The sequence below is a fragment of the Eupeodes corollae genome, chromosome 1 (assembly GCF_945859685.1).
Source record: "Eupeodes corollae chromosome 1, idEupCoro1.1, whole genome shotgun sequence".
NCBI lineage: Eukaryota > Metazoa > Arthropoda > Insecta > Diptera > Syrphidae > Eupeodes > Eupeodes corollae.
The window spans coordinates 57,282,776-57,305,379 of NC_079147.1; the positions used below are offsets into that span (position 1 = coordinate 57,282,776).

At 32.1% G+C, this 22,604-nt stretch overlaps 1 protein-coding gene across 1 annotated transcript in view; it reads left to right on the forward strand.

The window, feature by feature from the left end:
• The window catches only part of LOC129940224 (headcase protein), a 329,665-nt gene that overhangs the window by 129,369 nt on the left and 177,692 nt on the right, over positions 1–22,604 (forward strand). The window contains 1 exon segment of the mRNA XM_056048850.1: positions 15,716–15,812. Within this exon segment, the coding sequence (XP_055904825.1) occupies positions 15,716–15,812 (97 nt within the window).

The window sequence follows — 22,604 nt, forward strand, 5'->3', positions numbered from 1 at the left end:
AAAAACTAAAAAAAGCAATTGAGGACCAAGAGTTCTACCTTTCCATGATTTCATACAAAACAACAACAAAAAAAAAGAAGTTGAAGAACTTATAATATATAAGTGCTTTTACGTTTCGAGTGCAGAAATAGTTTGAATGCAATTAAGTTTTTGATTTTTTAAGTGTGATTTTTTGTTGTTGTTTCTTTTTTACTTTTTGGTTTATTTTCGTCTTCTTCTACAATAAGTGGACGACGACGAACTTGAGTAGAAAAACTTTGAAGAAGAAAAAAAAAACAAAACTATTAATTCGATTGCATTGTTTTTAAGACTTCAAATTATTTTAAAATAAATTAAGTTTATCCCACAGACTTATTTTCAAGGTGTAGGGTGTTTTGGTTATAGAGGCATAGAAGCTTTGGTAAAAACTGAAAATCCTGCTATTTAATGCAATTATCAAAATGTTGGCTTTATTATCTCACAAATTTTATGACATTTAGGCCCCCTGCAGACTGCAGACTTTATCGGCTGATGGTTTGGTCGGCTTCTTAATCAGTATGGAAAGGAATGCAACAGCGATTCAGTACCGGCCGATAAAAAAGTTTGATGGGCTACCCGATTACATTCAAACTAATCTGTCGGCCACCTATCGGCCGACTGTTTATTCAGTATTGGCGCATCCACGCCCTCGCATACATGACATTGGTTTAGTCGGCCGCTTGATTGTAGAAAGTTCCGTCAAAAAGTTGATTGAAGAAGTCGACAAAAGACCTGCCCTTTTTTTTCGGGTAATCAAGTAATTTGGAATGCATAGTGTAAAATTTTCCACTAACTAATCTATCACTGAGAATGGGATGCACCCAATACTCTCGGAATCTCTTCTTGATTTTTCTGGACAATATTTTCATTGTGTAACCGATTCAACAGTCAGTTACAAACTTGTTCTAGAATAGTCGGCCGGCTGTTGGATAGTCTGCGCCCTGTGCACCAACCAAACTATTTAGTTGACTCGGTGTGCGAACTTTCAGCCCAACCCGACTAAACTATCGGCCGATAAAAAGTCGGCAGTCTGCGGGGGCCCTTAAAGTTTCAAAATTGTGTCTGGCACATTTCTTCAAAGTATATTCTATCATTACAATTTATCATCACTTTCTATCATTCCATCAATATCGAACATATTTCTTCAAAAACTTTTATAAATGATCAATCTATTAAAAAAGCAACCGATATCACTAATTTTAGTAGTGCAGTTATAAATTATATCAATACTTTAAAGAAAATTTGTTTTGAAACAGAAGTTCTAAAAATTAAAAAGCAATCTTTCCCATTTTTTTCAAGAAACTCAAAGTTTTAAAGAACTTATCGTTTAGGCTTTAATATTTTTCTTGTTTGGAATTTTTTAAACATTAACCTTGTTCGATTAAATTACGTTCTTTTTTCGGGAACACAAACAAAACAATACTTTTCAAAAGTATTAAGGATAAAAGTTTTTACAAAATGTCCCTTTAAAAATACTAAAAACAATAAAATCTCAAGACATCCCTTCACAATAATTTGTATTATGATTTTGAAAAAATAAGAATCAATTTACAATTAGAAAAATATTAGTATCTTACTATTTCCGGAAATTCTAGGAAGTTATAAGTCTTTAATTGAGTCTATAAATTTTTGAGCAAACCTCAAATTTAATACTTTCGTAGTTTTGAAAAATACGTTTTTGATCTAATTTTTAATGCTGATTTCGAATCCAAACTTTAATTTGTAACTATTTACTCAACTGGAAGTAATACAATTTTTTAGACAACGAAGTCTTAACAAGTACAAAACTTACTTTTAAACTGTTTTTCTTGTTAAAATTGTGCTCAAACTCAAGGGTTATGCTTACCCTTATATTGCTTAAACATAAGTGCGAGAAATTAGGAAGGGAGCCCACGATTAGAAAGGAGACGCCGATGAATATCAGTTTTGAATATCTGCACATTGTAATTTGTAGGAAATATTAAACCTGGTAAAGCGTTCCACTTTCGTGTAGTGCGGTTAATGAAAAAATCCCTATATTTGTACGTCAGAAGTTGGGTTTAAGGGTAAACTGATGAGTATATTGGTTGAATTATTTGAGGGAAGGAATACAACTGGCTATTTCACTAGAGCATGAAACCGAATAGAACGATAGCCTAATATTTTCAACGATCTCTTTACAATTCTATCCAAAAGACTCAAATACGTTATTGGGGCAAAATCCCTAATAAAAGAATTATACTCGAGTTTTTGACGAATAAAAGTGTTGTAAATTATTGCGAGATCAGAAGTGGTAAAAAACTTCTTGCATCGTCGGAGAAATCCTAAACACTTAGCAGAATTTTTGTCGATTTCGAATATGTGATCCCTCTACACAGAACGAAAAAAGTCATCATATTGACTATTTTAGTAGTCAATATGACTATTTGGTAGTCAATTTTCAGCTGTTAACCGCGATAGTCTATAGAACAATTTTCGGTCGTCAATTTTGGGATCCGAAATTATTTTACAATTTGGTAGTCAATATGACAACTTTGGTTGAAGGAATTTGAAACTACGGTTGTCGTATTGATTAATATGACAACTGCGGCAGTCAATATGACAACTTTCCTTGAAAGATTGACTAATTTGGAAGTCAATACGACAACTGCGGTAGTCAATATGACAAATGCGGTAGTCATAATGACAACTGCGGTAGTCAATAGGGCAGCTGCGGTTGTCAATATATGACAATTTTTGTTCAAAACCGAAATCTAATTTGACTACCGGGTTGTATAACAATCCACGATAGTCAATTTTGGATATTGACTACTATTGTTCTATTCACAACTTTTGTTGTCATATTGACTGCCCAAAATTGACATTCAAAAATTTTACTATTTACTTTCAAGCAGTCAATTTTTAAACATAAGGTTGTCATATTGACTATTTTGGTAGTAAATACGACAATTTATCCAAATTTTAAGTTGACTATCGACGATTGTTTTTATATGACAACTTTTTTTTTTGCTGTGAACATTAAGTAGTTTGTGATGCTCATACTTTGAACTAAAAGCTGTTCAATCTCCTGGGTGCAAGTTCCACCCTTGGATAGTAGCATTTAGGAATCAAACACGGTTTTTGATTCCCTATTACCTTATATTACCCTTGGTTGGTAGTCCAAATCTAAAGAGCAAGGATTAGAATCTAAAAACAAATAAACAAAGCTGAAGGCACTGTCATCAGCGAGATAATCATTTATAAAAATACGGAAGAGTATCGGAGACAAAACGGAGCCCTGAGGCACACCATGAAAATGCCTTTAATTGTGCCTTTTTCTGTTGAAAAACGTTTTAGCAAAGATGGTTAAGCTTTCTTTCAGATGTTTGTAAGACTGATAAAATCTAACAACTGATAAAGACTTTTTAAATATAATATACAAAAATATAAATTTTCAACTGAAAATTGAAGGAAAGAATTCTATTAAAAAAAAGCTACTTCATAAATTTAGATAGCCTCAAAAAACCCTTTTAAAGCTTTTTTTGGAATCTTAAAAAGTAATATCTCAAAAACCTGACTTGATGCATTAATTTTGAGGTCAGATTTGTATAAAAGCCATCAAAACCCATTGGAAACTGTAAAATGTGACAAATAAGTTGTTTTTAAATTACAATCTTTTACTATTTCTTCGTAACTAATTTCTTTTAATTGAAAACAGTGCATCTCAAGAAGTCCAAACATGACCGCTCATAAACAAAATACAGAGCAAACAAACTTAAATCTGAAACGTGAAAATTTCAGGAGTCAAAAAGATTTAGCAAAGTACTAACTTTATTAAAAATTAAGAAACGGAATTCTTAAATCGTTTAAAAATCAATAGATTAAGTTTGTAACTTACTAAAAATTCTGTAAATTTTTACTAGACATTGTTTTCAATTTCTTCACTATTTTGATTAAAGAAGTTGCTTGAAGTCCGAATTGATAAAATTAATACTAAAGGATCACTGAAGAATTGTTATTCCATTTAGAAATGGAGTAGACAAGGAGCCCTAAATAAAAAGCTTCAAAAAGTAGAACGTATTCAAAATGTTAACACTTTTTTTTGAATTTGGATTTTAATAATGTGAGTTCATTCATTGAAATCTTAACTTTATCACATTTATTTGTTTATCGTCAACAAATAAAAAATAAAATAATTCCTTTACGTCCATCTGTTGAGCAAATTTCACGTTTACACTTCCTCCCGCACACATTCAAAATCAAATCTTTTTATTCAACCTTAACCATAATTAAGCATAGACCTATTTTTGTACACATCTGGTTGGAATGTAAAATCTTCCAGTTGTATCTCTTACCAGTTTAAACCAAGTAACATTCGGCCATCAATCATACTAATAGCGCCTTCAGATTGAAGCCCGAGAGATATCTTTTATTTGTTTATTTGACAATGAGGTGTGGAAGCATGACAAAATTAACCTACAACAAATAAAAAACAGAAAAAAAAAACAAACCTTTAAGTAAATTTACCCAAATATGAAAATATTACACACGTTTACTTCGTTAATTATATTTTATTTATTGTTTCTTGTTGTGTTAATTTTTAACATCAGTTTACTTTACTTAACTGATCTTGAAGCGACCTTGGCAAAATTTATAACGACTACGTTGAGATGACGATGAAGATCGACAGACGCGACGGACTTACCTGACAATAACAATATATGTCGGAGTTGGAGGGTATAATAACAACCATCCAGGGACGACCCCTCGACGACGCGTCGCGACGATTAGTTTAAAGATCTTAAGATAAAAAGATATATTATAACTCTCTTAATTGAAAACAGTGGTGGATTCACTGTCGAAATGATGTCCTTAGAGAATACAAGGGTTACGAAACTACGTTTTATTTTCTAGATGTTTACATCTGTAGAATTAACTTTCCGTCACAAGAGACAAGTCAAGGTGGCCTTTGATCCTTAACAATCCCAAGATTTTTTCTTAGAAGCCAATCAGACCAACAAAAGGAGAATTGGTAATACTTGTTATTTCGAGCTTTGGTGCTGGGATTCAAAGATTCTCTCACTCGATATATCAGCTACAAATTCCCATGGAAAATCAAATCGTCCACTTTCTTTGAAAAAAACCTAAGTCCATTTTCGACAAAAATGAAATAAATACACCAAGTTTTCGCAAAACTCCCTGAGCTCTACGATGCACCATTTTCATTTCCATTTTTTTCAAACTTTAAATGCAAATATCTCAAAACAAACATATGGACTAAGGAAATTTTAGTAGAACGCCTTTGAAACCAGTAAAAAAAGCTGAGGGCACTGTCATCAGCGAAGCAATTTAGTGGGTTAACATTTTTAGACAAAGGATCATTTATATAAAAAAGTGCGGAAGAGTATCGGAGATAAAACGGAGCCCTGGGGTACACCAGGAAAATGCTTTTATGCTTTTTTCTGTTAAAAAAAACGTTTTATGGACAAAGGGAGTTTTGATAGAACGGCTTTAAAAGCAGTATAAAAAGCCGAGAGCACTGTCATCAGCGGTACAATTTAGTGGGTTGACATTTTCAGACAAAAAATCATTTATATAAAAACATTGCGGAAGAGTACCGGAGACAAAACGGAGCCCTGTGGCACACCAGGAAAATGCTTTTAATTATGCCTTTTTCTGTTGAAAAAAGTTTTAACAAAGATTTAATACAACAGCTTTGATATGAACTCTGCGCCCAAGAAAATGTTGCTTTATTAAAAAAAGTTTTCGCCCTTGATTTTAAATTTGCATAAATCCGTCACTGTTGCTTTTTCGGTATGTCAGTCAATTTCAGTCAGTCAGTTACACACAAGATACTTAACTAAAATCTTACGAAGAAGAAAAATGAAACCCACAACAATTAAGTTGATTTTGTGAACCTTTCGCATCTCAAAAGACTTAAAAAAAAAAAAAAAAAACAATAACAAAATCTTTGCATTCTTTTTGAAATTCTCAATGTTTACATTTCACTGTTTTTTTTTACGTTTTCTTTTCTTATTTTTTTGGTATTTTAGTATTTTAATTGTTTATATAGACAAGTTAAGGCTGATGAAGATTTTTGTTGTTGGCAATTTTAACGTCTTTCTTTGTAAATTTGATTTTTTGACTTAATTTGTTTGATTTTCAATTTTGGCACTGATTGATTTTTAATGGCAAAATTCTCTTTTATTTTGCAACAAATAAAAATTACTAAAGGCTTAAAGCAATATTTAACTCAAAGAACTTGTTATTCATGGAAGAGATTATTATTTGCTTATAAATTGTAACGCTGGTTGAAAGGCTGAATTTTTGTCTTTTGTTTATTTTTGGACGGTTAGCAGATCATTTTTGTCTTTTTCTTAAAACTCATTGTTAAGGAATCTCCTAAAAGATTTGACAAAGCAAATTACTTAGGACTTTAAATTATGTATTTCATTTTTGTTGAAATAATGCTTCAGTGTTTCTTTACACTTTCAACATGTCTCGCAACATTTTTATTTAGCATTGATTGGTACTTCCATTGAAAATTTTTCTAAGATAACATTTTCACTCAAATTTTGGCGTTAACATTAAAAAAAAATATTATTATGTTTTAATTATGTAATTCTTGTTGATATATTGCATCAATGTTGCTTTACTCTTTCAACATGTCTCTCGCAACATTTGTATTCAGCATTGATCGGTATTTACATTCAGAATTTGTACTCAAATTTTGTTAATAAAATTGAATAAAAATTATAATTTTTGAATAATGTAATTGTTGTACAAATATCGTTTGAATGTTGCTTTACTCTTGCAACATGTCTTGGAACATTTGTATTCAGCATTGATTGATATTTCGATTTAAAATTTCGCTAGGTTAATATTTCATTGTTAAAATTACTGTGGCTCAATAATTGCATTCATTTTAACAGAAATTAAGGCAACTGTAGATCTTACAATTGTTGCTGAAACATCTGTTGCAATTTAAATTTTTTTTTTTTTAAATACTTTAAAAATTATGTATACCTTTTAAAGTTAACAATAAAATAAAATTTCATACAACATGTTGACTGCAACATAAGTCAATGTATAACAAATGTATACAAGAACATTACCAGGTTGTATATGCATTTTTCTCAATCTAAAACAAAACCTTTATGAAAGATAAAACTGATACATTTGTCACACACAAATACTAAAATTAGTTTTCAATAGAAAATGTTCATTTTCAACATGTTGCTATCGCTACTTTCAAGCATTCCTACCTTAACATTTTATCACAGCTTTAACGTGAAAAATATAGAAAAAAATATAAACAAACGTGAAAACAAAACCAAGTACATATCGAGTCTAAAACAAAATTCCCATATCCGTCACTAATCAACATTGTTGCGCGAGACATAAAACTACATTACGTTGCAATTACTCACACCCCAGTTATGAGTGATTTTTATTGCTTGTTTCTACAAAACTAGCAAAAATCTAATTTGATACGCAATTAGAGAATGGATTTGCATTCTAAAAATAGTCATGCATCGTTAATTAATAAATTATAATAATAATAAAAAAAAAAACAAAATATAACAAAACCTTATTCAAAAACTAAGTTGAAATATATGAAAGTTTGTTATTTCGTTCGTCGGTTGGTTGGCCGTCTATCGTCGTCATCAAACAACACTGTTTATATTCGGCTATACAATTAGTGTGAATGATATAACTGTGCTGGGAATATTTAATTCATTACATTCAAGTGTACAGCAGCTGCAATAAAATAATAAAAATAAAAAGTTATCACAGACTCTCATGGCATCTATAGATACTATATACATTTCGTAGTAATGAAACAACACTTGTGTTGTGACCATATTTTAATTTAAATGTGTAGCAACAATTGCCACTCACTTCGTGCTGCTGCAAAAATTCAACAACAAAAAATAGTAGTAATAAAAAAATAAAACAGATAAAGATAAAATCGATATTTCATTCTAAATTAGTTAATTCATATCTATCAAAAGAGATCTAATCTTTTGATACTTGTTTTTATTCTTTTTAGTTTTGTTTAACTTGAATATTTAAAAAACAATCACGATTAAAATATCATATATCATGTCAGAATTATTTCTTTTTCTCAAAAAACAAAACCAAAAGAAAAGAAACATCAAGTGTAACAGAGTCTTAAAGTTATACTCACATAGTGAGGCACTCCCGCAACAGAACAAGACGAAACAAATAAAATAAACAAAAAAATCAAACTACAAAAACACACAAAGTATCTCAAAAGTCTGTTAAAAAAGAATCAAATTAGTATCTTGGAGCACACACACGGAAAGATGAATTTAACGAGCTTGAAGAGACTAATAAATCAAATTAGTTTTGTTGGTTGTGGCCAAACTTCAAGTAGGTACATAGCACACCACCCTAATCATCAGAAATCCTAACACACTGGAAGAAAATTTGAGTGTCTTCAAAATCGTCATTAAAATCTTGAATCACTTTAAAAGAAAGAAAACCATGAAACATTTTGAAAATGTCTTTCCTAATATTAAACCATCTATCAATCTGAGCTTTTTTGAACATTTTCTATACTAAATAAACCAATTTATGTTGCGAAATATGTTGCGAAACATGTTGCAAAAAATTATTTAAACATTACATAACTAGTTTCTTTTCTAAGATGTTCTTAAATTTATTCTTATGACACTGATATTATTATTAGAAAACAATTCTTGCCAACATGTTGCAAAGGGAATTTGTTGTCTGTTGCTCATTAGAAACATAAGCTACAAAATAAATTGTTTTTAAACATTAAGCCAAACATGTATCTACCTCTTTTTGAACCTATTCTAAACTTCATTCAAGAATTTAAGACAGCATATTTAAAATAAGATTTTCTTCCTTTTCAAAATTGTTACACACCCATTTTTAGTATTTGTGTTGTCCTTAGAAACAAACACTTCTTCTAAGTTAAAAAATCACTACAAATGCTGCTTACTAATCCATTTTCCACACGAGTATTAACGTTTACTTTCAACATGTTGCAAATCGTTGAATTAATATAGTATACATTTTAAATAGACTTTTTTTTCCATAAATTTGTATGTCTCAAAAAAATAATCGTGTTGCTAAAAAATGCAATTTGTTTTTACAATTTCTCTGTATTATAATCAATCGCAGTCCCTCTTTTTCTTAACGATCACACATTGTCTCTAGTATATAATGTCACATGTTGTGTCAACATGTTCTTAAAATGTGGCAAAATGTATTATATTTCTCCCCTCGCAATTTTTCTTGAAACAAAAACTACGTCTTGCATTTTAATTCATCTTATCTTATATCAATATACATTATTACCTTTAGCAACATGTTGCAAACTAAGAAGGATTTATTTTACACGAAGAAGACAAAAACTTCAAACTTCTTAAACTCTTAAACTATTTGCATATAACTTATTTAGAAAAAATTCAACTTAGATATTGTGCAGTATAAAATGTTGCAAATGACTCATGTTTAATGGATACAAATGATTAATGTTTCCAAGATACTTATATGAATCTAATACATTCATTGGAAGAATTGATGCCTGCATTTTCAAAAAAGTGAAATTTATTAAACCTAAGAGTCAGGTTTTTATCTGTCAATGACAGCAATGAGTTTGGCAACATGTTGCTAGAATGTAAATGTTGCCAAGGATTAAAGATACTCACATTTATTGGAACACAGTTTTTTTTCAGTGTTTCATTTCATTTAGACATCTTCCACTACTTTTTTGCGAACTTCACTATTATTTTAGAGGTGAGTTTCTCACCAACTTTGCCATTTGGCTAGTCTTTCCAGTCTTGGTCTATACGGTTGATCATAATATGTGTGGCAACATAAAACAGAAGAGAAGAGACTAAGGATTGGTGCTTCGACGGCATATCAGCGGCGGCGTCGGCGGTGGCTAATATGTTTCGTGTTGTATTTGTCTGCGCCACAAAATAATATACTTTCAGACATATAGCTCGGTGGCCGTTTAATTCTCCAATGATGATGATGATGATGGTTAGTTGGTTGGTTTGTTGTTTTTGGTGGTGCTTTTCCTTATGCCGAGGTGGTTCGCTCTTATTTTGCAGCGGATGCGAATCCGAGAAAAGGCGCTTTAATGTTGTACATTAAAGGTAATGTAATGTTGAGATGATGTATCTATATGACTTGGTGTTTATATTTATTATGGCCGTATTTTTATGCGCACCGTACAGGCAGCAATGAAATTACAAAATTCGAAATGGCAGTTGGTAATGGTCATGATGTTTTGTGAGAGCTTTTTATGAGGAGCAGTATATATGTTAGTATTTTTCCAGCAACATCTGGCTATGATGCTGAATGATGCTGCCAGACGTTATGGTACAATCCCATTTCAAATGGCATACGATACGCTCCTTTTGGGCCGGGCCTAGGGAACGAATTTTCGATTTGGTACCGATTATTATTGTTGATACTCTCTTGCAAAGTTATAAATTCGCCTAAAGATGGAGAGATGGTAGTAGAGTAAAGTAGCATCTAAGTTTTGTTGCTTTTGTCTTGAGAAGAACACTGTCACGAATTTAAATGGTTTAAGGGGTGGCAAACCACAATTTGAGTTAATATAATTTAATTTCCTTTCTTTGCAATACAGAAACCAGAGAAGAAAAAAAAACACTATAATGAATGTTAAGGATCAAATCAAAAACACTTAACCGGTACGATATACCTCATTTTTTCCAACTTTTTCATACTTACAAAGATAAATAGCCTAAGGAAGTTGTTACTAATGCTGCTGCTGCTGTTGCTGCCGCTGAGGTTTCTTATATGATAGTCGGCCCTGCTTGGGAGAGATATTGAGAGATAATGCTGCAATTTCATTAAGCCATTATAAAAGTAATATAAAGAAGTGAATGGAGAAGAATTGATTGAGTAAGGTGCATATTGAGATAGAAGGAAGAAAGAAATTCAAGAGAAAAACCAAAACAATTATAACTTAGCTCGAAGAATCGAAATCAAAACATTTCGCCATCTTTTACAGCTAAATTTGTATAGACGACGTGATAGGGCATATTATTTGGGCTATGAGATAGTGGAATACTGAAATTTTAAACCTGAAAAATGAAAAGATAAAATGGATTATAACACAATTGACGATGGACGTTAATAGATCTTAACTTAAGGCTTGCAAAGATAAACTCGAAATATCAAGAGTTCAGATTTGAGAAGATATTTCACGTAGTAAAAGGATATAAATTATTTTCTCACGAAAACTAAATGGTCTTATTTTTTTTGGTTTGAATGTTGTACCATTTTCTTAGCAAGAATTGGAACTATCATATGTTTGCTACTTGAGTCGACTACAGAACCTGTGGAAGACTATAAATGTCAAAAAGTGTACAAATACCTCATACACTAGTTTTTACTTACTCCAAATTTAAACTTGCGCCACTTTTGTTTCAAGACACTCGTATTATGAATACTCTCCAACGTAGCAACTGATGGAATCCTGATGAACTCATGGAATCCACTAGTCATTCATTGCCTCAGTTTTGTCACTAAAACATCTAATGTCACTATTCAAAGCCGTTATAGTAATCAATGTTTGAGAATTTTGTCCAATCAAATATACATTTTTTGTCATTGAAGTCGTTTCATCAGCAATATATCAGATTGCCAATATATTGACAGTCGATGATTTGTTTTCAAGAAAATAAAGAAAATGAATGACATACTGGTGATGGGTCACTATTTCTTTTACAAAACATCCTCAGTGTCACCATAAAATTTAGTGACACACTTGTCACTATTCAATGACGAATTTTGAATCATTTACAAAACTAAGATTTACAATCATCGAAATATTATGATACGGAATAGAAAAAGCTGTAAGCATGTCATTATAATGGCGTTTATGACATAAATATTGTCAATGTCGAAAATTTTGACAATTTACCATCATTGAACGTTTTCTTTTGTGAATTGTAATGATGAAAGCTCAAAAATAAAACGTAAAAATAACGTTTTGTTCAAAAAATCGCCTTCCACCGCTTGTTGCTTAAGCACCCATTGGACGCATCTACGACATTGAGCATTTTCAGCTGGCTTCAGTTGTTATGTGAGCTGGACTTATGGATGTAGGAGCACATCGAAATGCAAAATACGCCATATTGTGCCGTAAGACTGTCCTAATTCCTGAGAACGAAAAAGAATTAACACATTCAAGTACTCGTAAGACCATAAAAAGATATCATTCTTCTGCTTTAGCTCTTAGGGAAAGAATGGAATAAGGTCAATTATCATGTGAGACTGGATGAAATTATTCAAAAAACCGATTTTAGCTCAGTTAGTCTTAATGACCAAACTGATCTTTTCACCAATACTATTAAATTTTGGGTTACGTCAACTGATAAAATGTGTCTTGTCAGAGGAAAACAAAAATGGTTCGATTCAGATTGCGAGAAAGCTAGACTTAAGTCTTTCAAATTGCTAAAGCTTGCAAAAACTCGAAACGGAGATCTATTTCGTAAATCTTATGTTCGAGCCAACAGTTACTGCAAAGAACTTTGTAAGAGTAAAAAACAAGAATACTTTTCGAAAATTGCAACGAATTTTGAGTAATGTAAGAGATTCCACCCATTTCTGGAAAATTGTTAAGGAACCAATATACTAGCTCTTTATTTTAAGACTCCTTAACCCTATTTTCACTTCAAATCCTGTGCAGTACGCTGAAAATCTCGTTGATGTAAACGCCTTGGACGAAGATATAAGCTCAGAAGATATACGCATTGTCTTAAAGAAAGCGAAGGACAATAAGGCTCCAGGGTATGATGTGGATCCTTACGAATTTTTCAAAAATGCTCCTCATAATTTTATAGAGAAATTACCGAAGTCATATTCCCAAATACGGGAGAAATACCTGAAAATTTTAAAAAATCAATAGTCTTTCCAATACATAAGAAAGGTGATGTAAATAGGGTTGAAAATTATAGAGGCATTTCTTTTATGAAAAGTATTGCTAAGATATTTACCAGCATCCTCTAACATAGACTTGAAGTTTGGGTAGAGATTACTTAAAGAGTTTCAAGCAAGCTTTCGTGCCGGTTTTTCAACGACTGATCACCTCTTTACTGCTCAAAACATAGTTGGTTCTTATCTTGAAAACAGAAAAAAATTGTATTCTTTATTTATTGATTTTAAAGCTGCTTTTGATAGTATAGGTCGGAGATCACTTTTTTATAAATCAAGTATGCCAGGAATTTCTTCGAAAGTTCTCAATATTTGGAAGAATATGTATAAAAATAATTTGTCGGCAGTTTGGGATGGAGAGAAAATGTCAGGATGGTTCCAAAACTTCAAGTGGGGTCCGAGAAGGATGCTTAATGTCTCCTTTGCTATTTGCATTATACATAAATGATATAGAGGATGCCTTGCCAAACAGGATGCGGGTTGCAGGACTAACAATAAAATGTTTGTTATATGCCGACGACTTAATATTATTAGCTGATCCACCGGAAAGCCTACAGCTTGTGATAAAAAAACTAAGTATATATTGTGAAAGGTGGAATTTGGTGATAAATACGCAAAGTCTTAGGTAATGATTTTCAAACCAAGTAGAGGTTGGCATTGTAGGAATGAGAAATGGGTCTTGAACCTTATCCCAAATAAGTACTTCCATTGAAAATTTAAACAATCAATGGCTGCTATAAATTCAACTTGGAAATGCCTATTCAAAAACAGAAAAGTTGCACATAGCGTTAAGGTCAAAGTATTCGAAGCTGCTTTAAGGTCAATAATGACTTATGGCTCTTAAGTATGGGGATATCAACAGTGTGATCTGGTGGAAAATTGCAACGGGTTTTCCTTAAAAAAAACTCCCAATTATATGATTCTTCTTGAAACCGGACTGCCAGCTGTATATCTCTTCACTTTAAGTATGTTATCTAAGTTCCTTCATTTAATGACAACCGTCTACCAAAGAGTCTTGCAAAACACAGCATACAAAAAAATTATAAGCTAGTTTCTCTTGTTTTAATAGAGATAGCCAAGGGGTCATCGCGTCGATCCTTATACCAAATTTTATAAAACACAACAATTAAGTATCTTCAAAGTTCTTCACAATTTTGCAATTGCTTTCGTAGTTGGACGATTATGTAAACCATAATCTCCTCTTAAAGTACGATATGTGGCTGTGGCACAATATGCGATAGTTAAGCGAACCATTTTCGTAAATGTCAGACTTTGAACGGAAAAAAAATTGGTTTAACAACTAAGTTTGACAGTTGTCGAACTTGTGTTTGACGTTTAAAATTTCATTCCAAAGATTGACTACTAAACCACAAACCTGGGTTAAATGCGTTGTTCAAGGGTGAATCGTTCCATTTTTAGTAATGGCTCAGTTTTTGCATGTCAAACTTCAAAATATGACAGCTGCCAAAATAATGTGCATTTCAAAATATCAATATATTCGAGATGTTTAACCGATTTCTTTGTAGTTTGTATTACTATCCTAATTTTTGTATAATCCATCACTATGTTATGGTCTTGAATTGATTGAGGACAGCCTTAAATTCGAACTGATTTTTGACGTTCCAAAGAACGACGAGGAATCCTCAGACGTGTATTGAATGCGTTACCGAAGGTGAATCGTTGTATTTTGAGCAATGGCGTAGTTTTTACTTGTCAAAAACCAAAATATGACAGCTTCAAAAGTGACAGCTACCAAAATAGTGGTATTTTCAAAACAAAACCTCTTATTGGAAATCCTTTATCTACAACTTTAGATATCAGTTAGTTTGATTTGGAAACTTCCCCAGTCAACATTTTTGTTGTCTTTTTTAAACAAAATAAGTCTTAAGTTTCTTTTTCAAAAGCAAATCTTAAACACAGACATTTTGTAACTGTTCATTCGATGATGTTAACCAAAACAAAGTATAAAAATAGCTTTATTTTTATTTAACACAATTTAATCCCAAAGAGACTTTGATTTATTTTTATATTTTTTGGTAAAAATCCACTTAATCAGTGGCTCAATTAGGAAAAGTATTTTTACCACTAATGAACGAACATGAGATTTTGTTGGGTTCTATTCACGATGGGAATATATATATTTTTCTTATTTTTGTTGTTTTTCTTTTTTGGGTTTGTATAGAGAAATAAAAATATTTATCCACACACATCGTAGTCCTTTTAACCAAATTCACCAGAAATATAGGATAGAAGGATACCACCTTAACCAGACTGAATTTTATTCATGCACACTCAAATCTCATATAATGTATGTATGTATTTGTAGATGGGTATGTTATTCTAGAAAAGGCTTGCCAAAAGTTTATTGGCCTCGTGGTTGGTTACAAAGGATATACTCGTATTATAACTTTTATATATTTAAACTTTATGCATAACGTAGACAAATATTTGTGTTTTTATTTTATACCATATTTGCGACTATATGAACTGAAAAAGAAGATAATTAATACAAATAAAAAAAAGGATTCTTTTGGTCGGAAAAAGTGTAAATAATCCAACATAAAATAACTCTCATATTGAAAAGGATATTAAATAGTTATTTTGTTGAGATTTGAATTTTGAAAACATTTTTGAGTAAAGTTACTCAAACAAAAAATTGGGGTTTTTGTATGATTGACTTTAGGGCAGGTTTACTATACCTGATTTTTTTTTTAGATTTTTTCAAAAAAAATATTGTGTTTAATTTTTGTTTTTCTCTTTTTGTTTTTAGCTCAACATCAGGGTGCAATGGTATATTTTCGCGTCGTTTGGATTTTTCATCATTTAATTTGCTGCCAAAGACACGATTGAATTCCTATCAAGTTAAGGTGAGTACTTGTTCAAAAGATGACAACAATTTAATATTATAGAAAATGATGAATCAAAAAATAGGATAAGGTCGTTTTGTTTTTTTAGAAAAAGCTTATGAAACATTCATGTTTTCAATCAAAAAGAAAAAAATGATACTGAGAATTGAATTTTTGGAGAAAAAGGAAGTTCAAAAACAAAGCAAGAGGTGTTCTAACTGGTCAACAAAGTAATGTTGTTTTCAGTCTAATTATGTTTTTTCTAAGGTTTTTGATTGCTTTAGTTCAAATCCGACTTCAGAATCAATCTATAACGTAAGGTTTTTGAGACGGATTCTTGTTTGAGTCGAACAAATCCTTAATAGAATACGTAATGGTTTTTCAAATCTACAATTCCTTTTAAAACTCTTCAGAATCCTACTTAGTTTTCAAAAAAATTCTCATTAGTTGTTTAACCCAGCGAAGCCTGTAAAGACAATCATGGGAACATCGTAGTAGAACCGCAGTCTGGGTTGAGATTATGGAAAGACCATTTCTCCAAATTATATAACGGCGATGACGAACCGAATCCCGCTGTAAGGGAGATAGAACCACTCAAATAAGACGACGCAGAATAATTCCGCCTTCCCGACTTCGACGAAGGGAAGATAGGTATATGTAAACTGAAGTCAAATAAAGCTGCTAGGGTTGACGGCATCGCTGTTGAACTATTCAAAGCAGCAGGCGATGACTTGATAGGGAACATGTACCAACTTTTCTACAAAATATGGTCGTAAGAAAGCATGTCCGATGAGTGGAATCTCAGCATAGTTTGACCGATACATAAAAAAGCAGACCCTAATTCGCGCCAACTACATAAGCATCAGTCTTCTTAGCATTGCATATAAGATCCTTTCTGCCGTTTAATGTGAACGTCTGAAGCCGTTTGTCAACAACCTGATAGGTTCTTATCAAAGTGGCTTCAGACCAGGAAAGTCCACTATCGACCAAATATTCACACTATTGCAGATCTTGGAAAAAACCCAGGAGCTTCAAATCGATACCCACCATCTCTTTATCGATTTTAAAGCCGGGTATGACAGCATCTATAGGGAAGAGCTCTACAGAGCAATGTCTAGTTTTGGCATCCCTGTCAAACTTATCCGTTTGTGCAGAATGAGAATGGAGAAGGCACGATGCATTTGATGTCAAAAAAGGTTTTAGACAAGGCGTTGCACTGTCATGCGACTTCTTCAACATCGTTCTGGAAAGAATTGTTTTTGAGCATTGCGATGGAAGCGAAGAAGATGGGTTAAGTGGCCAATGAGGGCAAGACCAAGTATATGCTGTCATCAAAAAAGGACATTGAACAACGATGTCTTGGACAAAACGTCACCATGGACAGCTATAACTATGAAGTGGTCAAGGACTTTGTCTACCTAGGCACCGCTATTAACACAGACAACGACACCAGCGCTGAAATCAAACGAAGAATAACTCTTGCAAATCGCTGCTTCTTTGGACTTAGAAGGCAATTGAGAAGTAAATTCCTCTCTCGATCATCTAAAATCAAGTCTAACGGCCTAGATGGCTAGATCATGCATAACGAATGGACTTCAACGTCTTTGAATCCAATTTGGAGGGACGGCACAGTAGAGGAAGACCACGGCTCAGGTGGCGCACTCAGGTGGGTGAAGACCTAAACCAATATGGCGTGCGAAACTGGAGACAGCTAACTAGGGACCGAGCTGACTGGAGACGCATGTTGGTTGAGGCCCAGGTCCGCCCCGGACTGTAGGGCCACCTTAAGTAAGTAAGTAAGAGTTCAACCGAGCACTGAAGCATATATGCTAAAACGGTTCTTAACAGAAAACTCCAAAACGCAATACAACCAATTTTTGATCTTTTTACGATTTCGTCAACAACGACGCTTAAAAAGTAGAGCGCTCTTTTGACATTTCTCTTCAGTAAGGTTTGCCATTTCGAGTCGAAATTATTAAAATTTACTGGCGAAATTTGGAGTCAGTGGCCAACACGTTAAGAGCGCTACGTCCAATTTATGGTCGTCATAATAGTCCTAGCAGATCAACAATTGAGCGTCTAGTGGAAAAATTTGTATCCACGGGCAAAGTACAAAATGTTCCTGTGACAGTGAGACAAAGAAGTGCCCGTAGTGTCATGAATATAGCTGTCGGTGAGGCTTCAGTTCAGAAAGCCTAAATGTGTCGTTTTTAAGCGTTAGATATTTCTGTGTCGTTGTGGCGAATTTTGCGAAAAGATCTTGGCCTACATTAAATTGACGCAAAAATTGAAGCTGCTTGACCACCAGAAGCGTCGTATGTTCATGAATTGGGTTGAGCAACAACTTGAAAATGATTCGGATTTTCATCGAAAATTCATCTTTAGCGATGAGGCTCATTTCTGGCTGAATAGCTTCGTCAATAAACAAAATATGCGGTATTGGTCAGGCAGCAATCCACATGTACTCCATAAGTCGTCATCGCATCCCGAACAAATTACGGTTTGCAGTGTTTTTGGGAAGGAGGCGTTATTGGGCCGTACTTCTTCCGTGATGAACAATACCGGCTCGGTTCTGTGAATGGGGATCGCTACCGTTCAATGGTAACCGAATATTTTTGGCACTTGGAGGACACGTGGTTCCAAAAAGGACGGCGCCTTTATTGGAAACCAAGTTTATAGAACGTGTTATCTCACAAAATGGTCCAGGCGGTCGTACTATTTGACACCGTTAGACTATTTCTTGTGAGGCTACGTCAAGTCTATGGGCAGTGACGATTCATAAACTTCGTACGAATATCGATCGTGAAATTGCAGCAGTATCGGCCGATTTTTGCTTGAAAATTGGGCTGGACTTCTACAGACGTTTCCGTGGTGGCCATTCAAATGAAATAGAGTTCCATACATAATGGCATCGAACGAACTTTTACAAGAATACAAAATTTCATTGATATCCAAAACCGTTTCTGTTTTATTTTAAACAACTTTTGTAGCGTTCTTATTGAAAACCTCCATATTAGACTTTTTTATGCTATGTTAATTTATGATGAAGTTTTTTTCAAGTCTACTGCTCCTTTTTTTTTTCATATTGCTTTTAAATCTTTTCAGTATCTCACTTATTAAAAAAAAAATCCTCATTAGTTGTTAAACCGCCATACATTAACCTTAAAAGAATGCTGAAACATGTATTGCTTACACGGTTATTAATAAAAACCCCATTAAAAGCAATTCTTCATATAGACGAGTTCGTCTTAAGTTCATAACATAAAATTTTTGGAATATGTTCAAAAAAATAATATTGAAAATGGGTTTTCCGAGTTTTTCACAATCACAATGGTTAACATTGGGAGTTTGTATTCGGAATCACCACTAAAATTGAAATCTGAATCCAATTTTTCAAAGGACTTACATTTAAGTTTTATAACAATTATAAGTTTCCCAACTTATTATATATCTAGAGATAAAAATTTCTATTTGTAAAATTATCTTACAATTTATTGTTAATGGGTTTTTGTGTGTTTTAAGATAGCCTTAAAACAACCCTTTTTTGATTGTCTTTAACATTTTTAGAATGGCATGTTTTTAAATGCTGATGTAGTAAACAAATTTAAGCCGATATTCGCATTCGGAGCATCTTAATCCCTCAATAAAGTATTGTTCTGTTTGTGCATCAGGAAAAAAGAGTACGTTTTTCGAGTTCCACATTCTTTAAACTCAGTATACTCAAACTTAATGTAGAACAAAATAATCCATCCAATTTTGCGAGTCAGTGAAAATAGCAGACTTGAAAAAATAGTGTTCAAAAATGTTCCTATAAAGCATTCAATTGTGCCCAATGGTTAAATACTCGTAAACAAAATCAAGTACTTACCTGATTTGAGTATAAGTAAAATGTCTTAGTGTTAAAATTGTTAAAGTACAAGTACTCTAGTTGTACTTTTTGAGTTAAATCTAATTGTTTAAAAACATGTTCTGAATATATGAAAGAATGTGAATGGAGGCCCTTCATAACCAAAAGTTTCAGTACAAAAGTACTTTGCAGGTTCGAGTACAAGTAAAATTACTTAGTATTGGAAATTAGCAATCGGACTTACTCGTTTTCTTTTAATTCCATCTTATTACTGAATTCTTTAAGTACTCAAATATTTTTCCATTATAACTAAACCTATGTCAGAAGTTTAAAAATATGATCCTTTACTTGAAAACTTAAAGTTTTTCAATCAAGTATCTAAGTGTTACACAAAGCTGTCGAATAGATCAGGACACCTTAAAGTAGAATTACTTAACAATATTGAGTACAAGAAATTTCGAAGTAAAAGAAAAATATCCTTTTTTATGGCTCTTGTACTCTTTAAATTGTAAATTTAAAGATGTACTTAATCGCTTAAGATGTACTTAAGTACTTAAAGATGTACTTAAGTACTTAATATTACAATTAAAATCACAAAAAACTAAACTGAATTTCAAAATTATTCTGTTACCTACGAACTTACAATATTAACAAAAGACTTAAGTGTACTTATAAATACAAAGACAGAATAAGTTCAGTTAAGCTTTTTAAGTACTTACTTAATTGTTTAAGATTTTCAAGTTAAGTATAAAAATATTGTACTTATTCTTAATTTAATTTAAGAAATTTTACTAGATCACAATTAACAATAAGTCTTCTTTGCTTAATTTTCCTCAAATCCTTAAAATTTTATTGATTTTCATTCAAATCTATGTTCTTGCATACTCAGACAATTAATGTCCTTATTTTGAACTTTTAATTACATTTTATTTTGTAATCTAAAATGTATTTACTTGAATTAAATTTGATAGCCAAACAAGACCAAAAGAACAAACAACAACAAAAAAAAATGCAAAATAAAATTAAATTAAATCCTTACTTAAGTTTATAGTATTTTTTGAAGACAAAATTTTGTGTTAGAGAGAAAAATTTACAAAAACAACAAAATATTATCCTTTTAGAGTATAAATGCAATAAATGCAAAGTGTTACTTCACATTCCTGGACATATCAAAATAAAAAAAGAAGTCTTAAAATGCCAGGCGAGACGACACTCTTGGCCTCGCTTTAGTCTCCTTCTATCTGTCTTTCTATTTCCCTATAATCTGTAGTATTTTCTATCTAGGAAAAAGAGGGTTTATTATATCAAGAACTTTGCTTCATTTTGTTTTTTTTGTCTTGAAGGGGGAGGGCTGTTGATGTTGAGAGTTGGTGGTATAAAATTCTATTCTATTTAGAAATCTGTTACCTGGCAATATAAACACTTTAATTTCATGGTACATTTAGTTTAAGTGTTTCTTACTTTTATTTTTTTTGAAGATGAAAATCATGATGATGATGATGATGATGTTGGTGGCAATAGAATATTGTCTACAGGATGATGGTAATTATGAACATTATTATTACCAGTCAGATGATAATATTGTCTAGGGAATTATCGTTGTTTAATGTCCTTGTAAGTTTTAAGACGATTCTTGCTTGCTATTCAAAATTATAAGCCCTGTGTATCTTTAAGATACACGAGATATTTAAATATACAATGTTTCTTTCAATACAACCTTAGAAATATTCATTATACCACCAAATCTGGATGTCGTGGATTATTACAGACTAAAAAATTCCACGAATTATGATGTATTTTCATTCTTTTCAGATTTAGGATTATTTTCGGTTGAAATCATGAGTTCCTAGAAATTTCTTTGAACAAAAATCGTAAAGATGGAAAAATATGACAAATTCAAGTTAAATTTTGATCTTGAAATACCCAAAATGATCCAAATCAGGATAAGCCAGTTAAAGTCTTGACAAAAAATTTGTTATCATACGAAAAATTTCGTACCACATCTTAGTGTGAATTGTGAAGAAATGGATTAAGCGCTAAGTAGAGACACATAGCATTAAATACACTGTTCCATTGCTATCGAAAAATAGTCTTCTACTGTTGTTTCTTTTGAGAAGAAATCTTTTTCTATTAAAAACTGAAGAAAATACAAATTTCAGTATTGAACAACAGGAAAATGTCTCAATACCACTTCTGTCTGAGGAATTTTTCTGTTTTTGAGAGATGTTGTCTGTAATTTAAGGACGTTTGTTATCCCATACTCCAATTAAGTGATGTTTGAATTGACGTCTTCTATATCTCAGGCTGTATTTTACCGACTTCTTATATCTTAACCTTCTCAGACAGTAATTTAGTGAAGTTAATAAGCTTCTTCCTCAAACTTCGAGGGAGGACTATCTTTCAGACTGAAAAATAGTGTTAAAATAGGAAGATTCTTCATGTCTAGAACATTTCTAGGCATATGTAAAGTCAAACCAAAACATATTCATTCTAAAAACCATATATTTTAAAGTGGTACACTTGGGCGTATGCGTACTATTCTGGTTATAATGATTTAGTTTGTATCTCTGCCCGGTTTCTTTTGCTTTCTGTCAAAATTAATGACCAAAACGTGAATGTAATTAATTCAATTATAAATCTTTATAAAAGACTTGTGTAGAATACAAAGTCAAAAAATATAAAATGTTTGGGAACTAGGTGTTGTTAGAAGCACATATTGTCAAACTCATATTGTTTTCTCAACAACAACTACCTAAAGAAGAAAATCTATGTACTTCCAAGGTTAAAACAAATTACCACAACACAAAAACTACCAAAATAAATTGCTTATTACATCAAATCATATTCAAGAAATATAATAGACATTGTACTCTACTCAACTTTATCCAACATAATATCGAAACAAATTAAACCCGACCAGACATTCCTAGAATTATTATTGTCACTTAGAACTTTGTTTTGATTGT